At 31.0% G+C, this 13,387-nt stretch overlaps 1 protein-coding gene across 3 annotated transcripts; it reads right to left on the bottom strand.

Annotated features, from left to right (window-relative positions):
- Window positions 1–1,760: 1,760 nt before the first annotated feature.
- jet (F-box and leucine rich repeat protein jetlag) lies at window positions 1,761–12,597 on the bottom strand. Of its 3 annotated transcripts, none has more exons than XM_076512174.1 (4): window positions 12,303–12,597; window positions 10,491–11,058; window positions 8,542–8,673; window positions 1,761–2,952 (listed from the first exon to the last, which is right to left on the bottom strand). In XM_076512174.1, the coding sequence occupies exons 2-4, from the start codon at window positions 11,045–11,047 to the stop codon at window positions 2,784–2,786; spliced, it is 858 nt and encodes a 285-aa protein (XP_076368289.1). In that variant the 5' UTR covers window positions 11,048–11,058; window positions 12,303–12,597; the 3' UTR covers window positions 1,761–2,783. The 3 variants fall into 3 exon arrangements, with proteins under 3 accessions (XP_076368289.1, XP_076368292.1, XP_076368290.1); XM_076512177.1 differs by having other exon boundaries at window positions 12,224–12,583; XM_076512175.1 differs by having other exon boundaries at window positions 11,898–12,571.
- Window positions 12,598–13,387: the final 790 nt, after the last annotated feature.

The following is a 13,387-nucleotide window of genomic DNA, read 5'->3' on the forward strand; positions in this document are numbered from 1 at the left end:
AACATAACGCAGTCGTCCTTTGAGGCTATGGCCCCTAGAGCAGCTCTATGATCAATAAACTAGACTAATTTTTCACTAATTCCGAAAACAACATATCAGGTTACTTCCAGAAAATAATAATTACTTACATGTGTTATTAAAATAAATAAGTAGTATGGTATTAAGAATTCTTAAATTATTTTTGATTTGTTGTGAAGAATAAAATTTATGAATAATTACACTTAACCAACTTCATTCGACTCACAACGTTTAACAGTTGTATCAATCAATTTGTTAATGTAAAAACGCTACTCAATTATTATTACATACATTGTGACTCTCAGTATAGCAGATATTGCGTGACTTACCAATTTTCACTTGGGGAATTTGCTAGTAATATAAAATATCTTTCATATAACCGAATTCCACATTGGTACTTACTAATATCCAAAACTTAACTGGCTGTCTCGTTGAAGAAATAATTCTGTACTCATTTTTAACGCAAGATTTATATTTTTGCTAATTTTATCGTTTTATTTTCTCACGCAAACGACTTATAACGTATGAGATAACTGGTTATAATAATCGCCACCAGATAGAAGCACAAAAACAATGACCTTTGGTTTGGTTTAAATTTCGCGCAAAGCCACACGAGGGATCTCTGCGCTAGCCGTCCCTAAGACTAGAAGGAAAGCAGCTAGTCATCACCACCCACAACCAACGAAGAGTTGGATTGACAGTCACATTATAAGACCCCATGGCTGAAAGGGCATGTTTCGTGCGACAAGGATTCGAACCCACGATCCTCAGATTACGAGTTGAACACCTTAACCTACCTGGCCATGCCGGGCACCTCATCGATTTTATGTATTTTGGTGGTTATTACACAAAAAGATATCCGGTCAATTTTGTAACTACTACCTTTTACTATATTTTCAATAAAAATTGTTGTGCTTAATCATGATTAACCTGCTCAATTTTGTCAATAAAAATGGAAATAACCAGCGATTTAAAACATTTTGCAACAATAATCGTCAATTCTTACGTAAACAACCTTTAGGCAGTAATACGCATGCGTATGACGTTTATATCAAAAATGTCCACAGTAGATTCCAGTTCTTTCTGTTTCAACTTCCATTATGTTTTGTTTCTTCCCACCTTGTTAGTGTTAGCTTTGAATTTGACGTTCAAGCCGTTTGAACGAGAGTACTTCAAACATTGTTTCTACATCAGAGTCGAATAAACCCAGCAATGTTTCGAGTGGGACCAAGATGTTTTGTGCTGCCCTCATGCGTCGGTAGTTCCGAGGTATTCCATTATATCTTCCAGTTTTATATTTTAACAATAATGGAATGTTTTTATGACTACACAACTGGTTGGTGGCATATCAACACAAATAAAATCTCTTACTTTCAAGCAACCTGCAAGCGAATATGTTTAGCTTGAAATATAAATAACAGATTGTTTGTTTTAAATTTTACGCAAAGCTACACGAAGGCTCTCTGAGCTAGCTGTCCCTAATTTAGCAGTATAAAGGTAGAAAGAACGCAGCTAGTTATAATCAATCACCGCCACATTTTGGGTTACTCTTTTACCAATCAATAGAAGGATTGACCATCACATAACAACACCATCACGGTGATCCTCAGTTTACGAGTCGAGCGCCTTAACCGCCAAGCCATAAATAACAGAGAATTCACTCTTTTCTGATACGATTTACTATTAAAATTCTCACTGCTTTTCATCAAAATTGACAAAAAAAAGTAAACCGTAACAACTTATTTATACTTTCTAAAGTGGTTTATTGTAATTGAATAAAACAAATTGTGTTTCTCATATGTATTCGATTTCTACAGACCAAAATGTTATTCAACTCAAGATTTTAAAGCATTTGTGACACATTAAATTCATAAAACATAAAGGTAGTATGGGAAATTATCATTTTAACCATAGCTGTATTTTAATACTAACACAAGGTGCCATATCTAAATTAACATACATTTAAACACACTTCCATATTCTTTACCTCCTCCCTCCCCATGAGGAATCTTTTAAATAATTTTATAAAATTATAATTTATAAGTGTTTATTTTAAAATATATATTGTTTAAAATAAAATGACATTTGAGTCAACTTTAAAAATAAAGTATAGCACAGCATGAAATATGTAATGTTATAATTTTAATGAAGAATAAATTATATTCCCTGTTCACTACACATCAATTACTGCTTTTGATTAATTTCACTAAAACTAAAAATATTGGATTAATAACTACAATTTTATTTCAGTAAAACAAAAACAATTTAATGTTCTTTTCACAATATGGCCCAAGTATTAAGAGTTGAAAATATGAAATTCATCAACAACTATTACCTTTACCTCTCAATCTGAGTTTTTCAAAGAAAAAAATGTTACTTAAATACATTTGTTAAAAGAAATTAATATTTTACAATTTTAAGTAGAAAATAAAACTTATTTGAATAGTAACAGTGTTCCAAAACAGCAAGTATTAGCTTAAATTCTCCTTTTTTTGTGTGTTTGGAATCTACTACTAGAAAAAATAAAACAAAAAAACCTAGTTTATAAAACCCTTTTTCTACAACATATAGTCTCAAATCAGATATTACATTATAAATAGAAAATTATTCTTTAAATAGAAACCTATACAAATATTTACATCACTATGATTGAAAACTATCCTGAGACCATTGTTCATTTTGTTGAAGCTCTATATAACATTAAGTAATTTAAACAAACAATTCTAAGATCATCATAATTATTGATATTTCACCCAACCTAAACATTAAATCTGCAAACGAAGCATGTACACTGGAACAACATTGTATGGATATGGGTTTTTAGGTCGGTCCACTTCTATTTTCAGTCTTAAAGTGGCAAGACTTCCTTCAGTAACATCACGACAGTCTTGAACTTTCAAAGATTTCAATATACTACAGTATTCACCAACAAGTCTTCAAATAAAAAGAGACAGAATTACCAACGTTTAATCTCTAAGCTTGATTCTTACAGCAACACACAATACGCATATTGCTTTAATACCACTACTGACTTTACATTAATTCATTTACTCACAATCATTGCTAGTAAAAATATAAAATATTCTGGATAATGTCCCACATGCTTGCAAAAATCAGCAGCTTCAAAATAAGTAAAACTGTCAAAACAACATGCATCCCTCAAGAGAAACAATAAGTGGAATTTTATTTTTATTGTAGTTGTGACAAGCCTGAAATAATTCTTAAGAAAAGTAAGTGTCAATTATCAGTTGTGATTTTGTACATTTTATTGGTATATCAAAGTGGAGGAAAACCGTGTTCTCAACAGTGTGAACAACACCAGTGTGTATAAACAGATCCAGACTAACAATGAAACATGAAAATTGTAGTCTAATAAAAAAAACAAAATTTGGCAAAATCATCTGGTGAAATGTGATATAATAAAATACATCTAACATCTAACAAGAAATATTAAATTAGTGGTTGTTTGGTGTTTTATGGCACAAAGCAACTAGGCTATCTGTACTTGCATTAGCGATACATATATTTTTCTCGGATATTACTTGTTATCTATACAACAAAATGTATGGGGTTTGGCATTTTTTCCCCACAGTTTCTTTTATAATGCTAAACTAGGGGTGGCCAACCGATGGCGCATGCGTCAACCGTGGCGCATTGCACGATTACAAGTGGCGCACAATACCCCAGAGATAAGAATGTACGTTTGCGGGTATATGAGTGTGAGTCCATTTATTAGGAGTTTGAAGTTGATGTGAATGTGTTTGTGTATGAAGACGTTTGGTGCAATGATTTATTATGTAATTCAGTATATATCTTTATATCAAGACATAATAGAAAGAGGAGAAAGAGAAACTTAGATACAGAAACAGCAACCTAAAACACATACGTGAATACACAAGACGATATAGATACATTGAAACAAACATAAATTTATGGATCAGATTAACTGTATGTTACAAACCAGATGTTAAATATTGTAACAAAAAGTGCAGCTCAGTAGAAGTATTTCATTTTACGCATTGACGTGAGTAAAGGTTTTTCTCCTTACACATTGCGAAGTGCGTTGGCTTTCTAGAGGACAAGTTCTCAGAAGATTTTGGAAACTGAAAAATATTGTACATGATTTTCTGGAAGAAAAAGAAGAGCTGCCCGAGGAAAGGGTCCTTTTGTGTAATGAAAAGTGGATGTTTGATTCAACTTTTCAGTTGATATCACCAGCCATCTCAATGGTGGATGTTTGATTTAGCTTTTTTAGTTGATATTACCAGCCATCTCAATGGTGGATGTTTGATTTAGCTTTTTTAGTTGATATCACCAGCCATCTCAATGGTGGATGTTTGATTTAGCTTTTAGTTGATATTACCAGCCATCTCAATGGTGGATGTTTGATTTAGCTTTTTAGTTGATATCACCAGCCATCTCAATGGTGGATGTTTGATTTAGCTTTTTTAGTTGATATTACCAGCCATCTCAATGGTGGATGTTTGATTTAGCTTTTTTAGTTGATATCACCAGCCATCTCAATGGTGGATGTTTGATTTAGCTTTTTTAGTTGATATTACCAGCCATCTCAATGGTGGATGTTTGATTTAGCTTTTTTAGTTGATATTACCAGCCATCTCAATGGTGGATGTTTGATTTAGCTTTTTTAGTTGATATTACCAGCCATCTCAATGACCTAAATTCAAAACTACAGGGCAAGGACAAATTGTTTCCTAGTTTAGTAAATGATATCAGTGCATTCAAAATGAAATTAAAACTGTTCATCTCTCAGCTAGAAAACAAGGATTTGAGCCAATTTCCACATTTAAAGGAACAAAGTGAATGTGTTCAAGATAATACCAAATTTACAGAATACATTGAAAAAATCATACTACTACAAGAGGTCTTTGATAGTCGTTTTAGTGATTTTGCTAAAGAAGAAGATTGCATGCTTGCATTTATAAATCCATTTTCACTTACTGAACAAAACATTCTGAAGATGCCTAGTAATATACAGATGGAACTTATTGATCTAAAAGCAAATTCAGTACTGAAGAGTAAATTTAATGAACTTCCCTCACTCCCAAGTGAATCTGGAATGCTTAATTTTTGGCAATCATTACCATGTGAACATTTTCCAGAACTGAGAAAATTTGCCCAAAGTTATGCCTGTTGCTTCAAAACAACATACAGATGCAAGCAAGCATTTTCATCCATGAAAATGATCAAGAACAAACTGAGGTCGCGACTATCTGATTCAAGTCTGAAAAACTGTCTGTTGCTGTCAGTTACTAATTTAACTCCTAATATTACAGATTTGGTGAAAGCAAAGCAAAGTCAAAAGTCTCATTAAACCTAGTTATGTTTATTTTTCCTCCATGTAAAATTATTTTTCATTAAAACTGCTAATTGTGTTGATAAATTTTTATTAGATATTCTTTCATAAATAACTAATAAAATATATCAATGCAAATGCAAAGTGTCAATAAAGTTTACCTTGTATTCATGTTGAATTCTTTTTACAACTTCTACATGTGTCCACACTCCACATTAACATATATATATATATATATATAACAAATGATTATATGTATAACTGCCAAATATCTCCAAATTACCATACTTAAAGGATTGAAAGGCTGTTAAAGTTTGTGTGGCATCTGAATTAGAAGTGAAAAAAATTGGTGCATAGGAAACAAAAGGTTGGCCACCCCTGTGCTATACAAAAGATTAGCTAAGAAAGTAACAATAATAGGAGATAGGGACAGACTAGTTAATTGGACTGAAGAGTAACTAAACCAGTAAAAAGTAAAAGGCTGTTATCAATGGTGTCAAGTTTTTCAGGAATCAGTTCTTAGACTTTTACTTTTTTCCTTATTTATGTTAATGACTTTGATAGGGGCATAATAAGTAAAATGTGCCAGTGAAATTGAACTTTTGAATATTTCTAGCTATACTAAGGAATGACACATTAACTGGTAAGTTGGGCAAATAATCAAAAATATTGCTTCATTATAGTAAGTACAAGATAATGTAGTTGGATTATGATAACTTGAGTCATACGCTTCATATAGACTAAAACCCACTCAAAAGCATGTCTAATCTGAAGAATCATAACATGTTTGTAAATAAGGAACAAATTATTGAGGTAGTGTTCAATTACTAGAAGAAAAACAGTTTTAGAATGTATTTATAAACATTACACATTGATTATAAAACAAGAGAAAATTCATTTTGTTAATACAAATAATTAGTTGGGCTTCACCTATAATATTGTGCACAATTTTGTTCTAAAAATAAAGATATGATTTATTCAAAAGGGTTAAGAAGAAGGCTACTGGGATGAATCCAGAGATGGGAGGCTATTTTATGGGAATAAGTTAAAATCTCTTGATTTGCTCTTAAGAAAATAACATTATCTGGTGCAGTTGATAGGATAAGAGTTCTTTGTGCTAAATTCAAATGACAATAGAATGAAGGGACTCATAACATTTGGTAAAGACAGGTTAGACTTCCATTGAGAGTTTTATTTTTCTAACAAGCTTATTAGGTTATGGTGCGAGTTGCCATTACCAGAGTAGAGAACAAGAATTTACAAGAAGTTGAGAAGGAAATCAATTTTCTTTTTGTTGTATGATCACTATTGAAAGAGGTGCTAAGAGACCACCATCCTTATATATTAGGTAAATTGTGAAAATGCATAGGGAAGGGTGATGTACTTTGACCACAACAAACTTTTAGAATGTGAATTATGCTCCAAAACTGTTTTAACATTCTAAACCCCTGTAATTTTAAAGAGCTGAACAACACACTGATGGTAACAGTTATTCATCAGATCACAAACAGAAGGTACTCATCTTATATAGATGGCATAACAATGGTAATAACTTTATAAAAAATATATAGAAAAACAGATCCACCAATGATGATATCAGCGCTAAATTATTTTAAGCAGAATTAAAATGAACTAACATATGATGCCTCTTTTCCTTATTGTTAGATATATTTTTGTGTGCTAGTAATACTGCTAGTATGGGCCACGTACATAATGATTAAATATATTATTTGTCAGAATCTCTACCAGCCTATCCTCAAATTGAAATTCTTTTATGTTAAATTACAGAAAATTAATATACAAGACATTGGGCATAGTCAAGTTCAACAATCAAAAGGATGCAACCTCCTGAGTCCAAAATTGTCATCAGATATCAAATCAGTCAAGATACAGATTAAATTTGTAACCAGAATAATTCTAATTCCATGACTAAAATCAATGACTTGCATACAGGTAGTCAAATAACTTTCCTTTTATGCACTTGTTTTTGTACATTCTCATTATTTTTATTGTTTCATGACATAAGTGTTTACTAATACCCTTAGAAAATTAACCCTAAATATCTGGCATTTGTATTTCTAATTGAAATTCTTTCAACTCCACTCAGTTTGACTACTGTGATATTTTGAGTAACACTGTCACAGATAATAAAACTCAGTTTTTTTCAGGTACTCTTTTCCAAATGAAATTAAACTTACTTTTTTTAAATTGTAAGCCTACTTTAATTTTAGATTAAGTTAAATTACTTTTCATATTTTTCAACTTTTTTTTGTCACTAGCATATCAAGTTTAGTAGCTACGAACTTAAAGTACACATAGTGTATACGTTTGTAAAAAAAAGAATATGAGCACAGTGTAAACAGATGGCAATTCTTATTTTAATTTCTTACATTTTAAAAATTTTTTATAGAACCCCTTTCTTGACACAATTTCCCATTTTTCTAACTTAGAAAAATATATTTTAAGTTCTTGAGACATATTCATTTTTAAAAACTATTTTCATACAAAAATTACAATATGTTATTATCTCAAACATTTTTTGTTACAAGGCACAAAAAGCAATCTCATGCTTAATTTTAAAAAGATCCAATTACATGAATTTTAACTAGCACTGTAAGTTTGCATAAGGAATGTGATTAAAAAAAATTAGATATCAAGGTTCTGTTCAGATTCTTGAATAGGATATCAACAAGTCATGAAATGACACTAGATTAGTATTTGGAAGCAAGTTTTATGTAAGATAATGATACTTCATGTGTGTGTGTGTGTGTGTGTGTGTGTCTATTAATACATCAACTTCTTAAGACTTTTACAAGTGACAGTATTAGTGAATGAATTATAAATAAATTAACATAATAAACAGGGGCATTCAGATATCTTCTCTTAATTATTTGTTTGGTTTATCTAAATTTTCTGATTTTATCTGCTATCCACAAAAAAATTATGTTTGTTATTAAAATGCTAATGTTTGAGTAATTAAAAAATTCACATTGATTACAAGTTTTTTTCTTTACTTAAATTTATCAAAAGAAACATCACAAAGTTATGGGAAAAGTTTGATGTTCCAAAATGCTACTGACTGACCCATATGTTTACTTTATTCTATGGTCAGTCAATCTCCTAAACACTACTGACCAATTCATATGCTTACTTTATTCTATGGTCAGTCACTCTCCTAAACACTACTGACCAATTCATATGTTTACCTTATTCCATAGTCAGTCACTCTCCAACAACCTGCCACATCAAGATGTTCCAACAAAGAGGAATGACCAGCAATCGTTGAAAGTGTTTTATCAGTGATTCCATATATTCTTGAAAGAGACAAACTTCTCAACCTAAAGAAATCATGTGAAAGATTATGAAAACAATATAAAAATACCAAAATATAACAAACCAAAACATGATAAAATTAATTAAACACTAGTAGAAGTGTATTCTGAAGGTAGTTGGTATGGGTATTAAAACTTTAATGAACCCTTAAACAGCAAGAATGTTGTGAGTAGCAGCATCAATTGATGATGGCTGCTGTTTAAGGGTTAAAGTAAAATACAGAACAATGTTTAGGTCATCCTCAGGTTAAGAGATTTTGTTCTTGATTCCATACCAATTGATTTTACTTAATAAAAAAATTTCTTGAAATACAAGACAACAAACAATTCAAATCCACACTTTTAAGATTTATGGCTGGGTAACTTTTGCATTTTGTATCATTACTTCAGAATGGCATCCCCAAGAATGAGAACAAGCTGACATGTAAGGATATTCTTCACCACAAAATTCAGTGTTTAAAGAACTAAAAATAGCTTCTATCACACAATAGTATGTAAGCAACATCAAATATCATTTCTCATTCAATTTCATTGATTGCACTGATACCAGAAGTCATACCAAGAAAACACTACAACTGAGTATTCTGTTTCTTAGCATAATTCCATGTTTAACTGGCACAGTTCCTTTGACAAATGTATACAGCCAAGCCACTTGATAGCTATTTTGGCCAAATACTACACTGAAATAAGTAACTGATATTTGGAACTGGTTACCCAAAACATGGGCAAGTCTTGAATGCATATTTATTTTTCCAGTTCTTATTGTTGTTTGGTTGATATTTAAAATCTATTTGTAAAAGAAAACTTTAAAAAATTCACACATAAATGTAAAAGGCACATTTGATTGGCTTTTCTCCCTATAACATGTGCGTAAAATGTTTGGGTAGCTCTGTTCAATTATACATTTGGTTTACCTTATTAGTTAGTTACAATACATTTTGGCTAGCTTTTCAAGAAGAAAAAAATATTATGCAAGAAAAAAACAGTTCAAAAATCTGAAAGAGAACAATAGAAATTTTGGGGATATTTTACAGTAAGATTACAAGGGTTAAAATAAAACTTCTTCAACAGAATATTCCATTAAATAAATATGTGCTCAGGTGCCAACAGGTTAAATCTGAATACAAAAGAATTAAACAGTGCATTTATTTATGTTCATGATAACAAATTCTACTTTTATTTCATTATGATTTTGATTAACATTTGTTTATTATTCTTTTTAGTTATTATTTTTTACTTGTATTAAAATATTATCTCACCTTCTAACTAGAGCAGTGATGTACAGACATTAATACTGTGAAAGATTATGCAAGTTAGTTAATCACGAGATGTAACATCATGATCGAACCACTAATTAAAAACCATGCCTTGATCTTAAATGAGTTAGTTCATGAGATATAATTGGAATGAATTATTACTGATTGTTATTCAATATTGCTATTGATCTTCAAGTGGTTTAATTTTAAAAATATTGTTTTTTGGAATGAGTTTCTTTTTATTTTTCTGCTTCTTTTTCCATTGCATGTTTACTATATGAAATCACAAATAGCTAAGGTATGTTTAACTTTAAGCAATTAGGACTGCATACAATATATTTACACAACTAAGAATTTCAGCAACTATAGTAAACTTATGTATACAAGACATGATGATTTGTGAACATAATAAAAAATTTTAATACTGTATGTTTTTACACACTAATGCTCTGTCAAAATATGTAGTGTATATTAATTTTTTAATTATGTATACAAATTATCTTATATACACAAGTCCCCTAGCATCATGTGCTTCTCTACACAAATATAATAAACTTGTAAACACACCTGATACAACAAGCAACAAGGGTACTTGCAGCCTGGTCTGTAACCTCCCAACAGCTGGTCAAATTAACAACTTCAAGACCTGGACAGTGCATGGCAAGAGATTCAACTGCAGCTGCACTGACCCAATGACAACCTTCCAAGGATAAATACTTTAAGGCAGGACAGCGAACAGCTAAAACTTGTAAACTGGGATTACTCACAGCAGAGCAACCCGAGATATCCACTTTTAAGATGTTTGTATTTCTATCAAAAACTGGACGTAACAAATTATTTGTTAGCCATTTGCAATTTTTTAATACCAAGTCATGAATAAAAAAGGCATCACTGGTAATTATTTCGAAAGCATCTGACGAAAAGTAAGAATTATAAAAAGAAATATCCACTTTTCGACACACCTTAAAATATTCACAAACTAAAGTCTTGAATTCTCTCGACACTCGACGTAAATGGAACAAATCTGCCCAAGATAAATTTGGAATAAGGTAGACAAATAGTACATCATTCCATGGAATATTTAAAAGAGTTATAGAGTCCCTGAAGTCTCCTACTTCAGCCATCTTGTGTTATTCTAATACAAAAATAAATAAGTAATGAAATGTGTGTGTGGGTATGTTTTCTTATAGCAAAGCCACAACAGGCTATCTATTGTGTCCACTGAAGGGTATCAAACCCCTGCTTTTAGAATTGTAAATCAAGACTTAATGCTGTCCTACCAGATGGAAAGTATTAAAGAATAACTGAAGCATTATGTGGATGATAATTTCTGCTTATAATTAATATAATTTTTCGAACTAAATCTTGGTAATTATAATTGTATTATTTCAATATAAAAAACTTATCATGTACACCTACTTTAAATAAAATTCTTATGATAATATTCCAAAACTAGTTTCATAGTATAGCACCTAGCTTAAGCTTTAAAGTGCTATATCAAATTTGAAAAAATAAAAAGATGAGTTTTCTTTTCCTAAAAATACAAATATAGAACTTTTTATAATCTCAAGGCTTGCACGCTTCAGCCTTCACACCCAGTGATGAAAACAGAAATCATTATAGTGCAAGAGGTATAAAACAGGATTTTTGTTCTAATATGAGAGCTTATATTTATTAAGTATATAGAAGATGCCTAAAAAACTGGGCTTTAATGTTTTGCTACCTCTGTGTCATTAATTTTTACTTAACATCTTTGTCGACACTGGACATAAAATCCAAAATCTAGAGATACAAGTTACTGTTCCACACTTCTGTTCACAACGTAAGATAATCCATCATTTCTAATTTTTTTTCCCAATTTAACATAACACAAAAACTTCCCTGTAAATTTATATAACTGTATACTTTTCAAAACAAGTTTTCAATATTTTTTACAATTTCCTTAAGAAAGTAAAATACAATTTAAATTCTCACTGGTATAGTACATGCTGTCTCTACGGTTATTTCTATTTAGGTTTGCGATATTCAGTGTACTGTTACACAACTTCTCAAATAAATTTTTGAAAGTTCTTTAAATAATCTATGCTTATGCTGGATATGATTTTTCAGTAACTCAGGTGGCCCTCAGCTCAAAGTTTTGAAATTATATTTAGTTTTAACTTTTTAACATGGAACTTAATTTTTACCATCAATTAAAAACTAGTCTTAATCCTCTGTGTAATTCTAACACTCTACGTTGATTTAACTTAACCTCATATCGATACACTTATCGAATTATGGAAGGAAATATACATATGTACCAAAAAAAAAAAACACTGCGAAACTCATTCTTTCATTGTATCCCCTCTACCTAGTCCTACTAATTCAATAAACGCTTACAATAATTTCGTTTTCACTATTCATAATTTTATCTGCAAGTGGATTTTCTCGTCGTCACAGAGTAACACCTAACATTAAAAATGAGTTTCGTGGTAACTACTATTATCACATAACATTCACATATACAAAGCGCTAAACTTTAAAGTAATGAAATTTTGGAAAAATTAAAAAACTAAGACAATGCTTTAAGTTCTTCTAACATACAAATTTAACACTGAATGTTAATTAGTATAAACATGCTAGGTAAGAAATTTTAAAGCGAAAAAGTATCTTTCATCACTAGAGAGCGCTAAATTACTATGATATGGTAAAAGTACAGAAACTTTTTTTTCTTTTTGAATTTCGCGCAAAGCTACACGAGGGCTATTTGCGCTAGCCGTCTCTAATTTAGCAGTGTAAGAATAGAGGAAAGGCAGCTAGTCATCACCACCCACTGCCAACTCTTGGACTACTCTTTTACCAACGAATAGTGGAACTGACCGTAACTTATAACGCCCCCACAGCTGAAAGGGCGAGCATGTTTGGTGCGACGGGGATTCGAACCAGCGACCGTCATATTATGAGTTGAACGCCTTAACCCATCTGGGCATGCCGGGCCTTTAATCACCACAATCAGTATTTCGTTTACTAGCTCAGCATCAGAAAATGATTTCTTTTTCTTTTTTTAGCTAGAATCCAAGCTACTTTATATCTAGCGAACATAATTAGTTCTATCGATGATAAAAATATTTTAGGCCTCCCTTTTGTTGATGAAATTGTGCTTTCAGACAGCTAATTACATTCATACGATTTTTGCTATCAACTGGAAATTTTATATCAAATTCGTTGTGAAAATTGTTAAAGTGTTGCTTAACGTCGTATACTTTATTAATTCTAAATATTTTGTTACGTAAAATACACACTGGATTATTATTTGCTTCAATCACTGCAGATTTCAACTCCCAACTTTCACTAAATTCTCGTTTCACGTTTTTCCACTCACGCGCCATTCTCTTTTCAGCATTAATGCCGGAATCAATTAAATTGTCTTTATTTTCTGGATGTTCACCATCATCAAGATTTTTTCATTTTCGAATCATTCACTT

The sequence above is a fragment of the Tachypleus tridentatus genome, chromosome 7, assembly GCF_004210375.1.
Source record: "Tachypleus tridentatus isolate NWPU-2018 chromosome 7, ASM421037v1, whole genome shotgun sequence".
Lineage (NCBI taxonomy): Eukaryota > Metazoa > Arthropoda > Merostomata > Xiphosura > Limulidae > Tachypleus > Tachypleus tridentatus.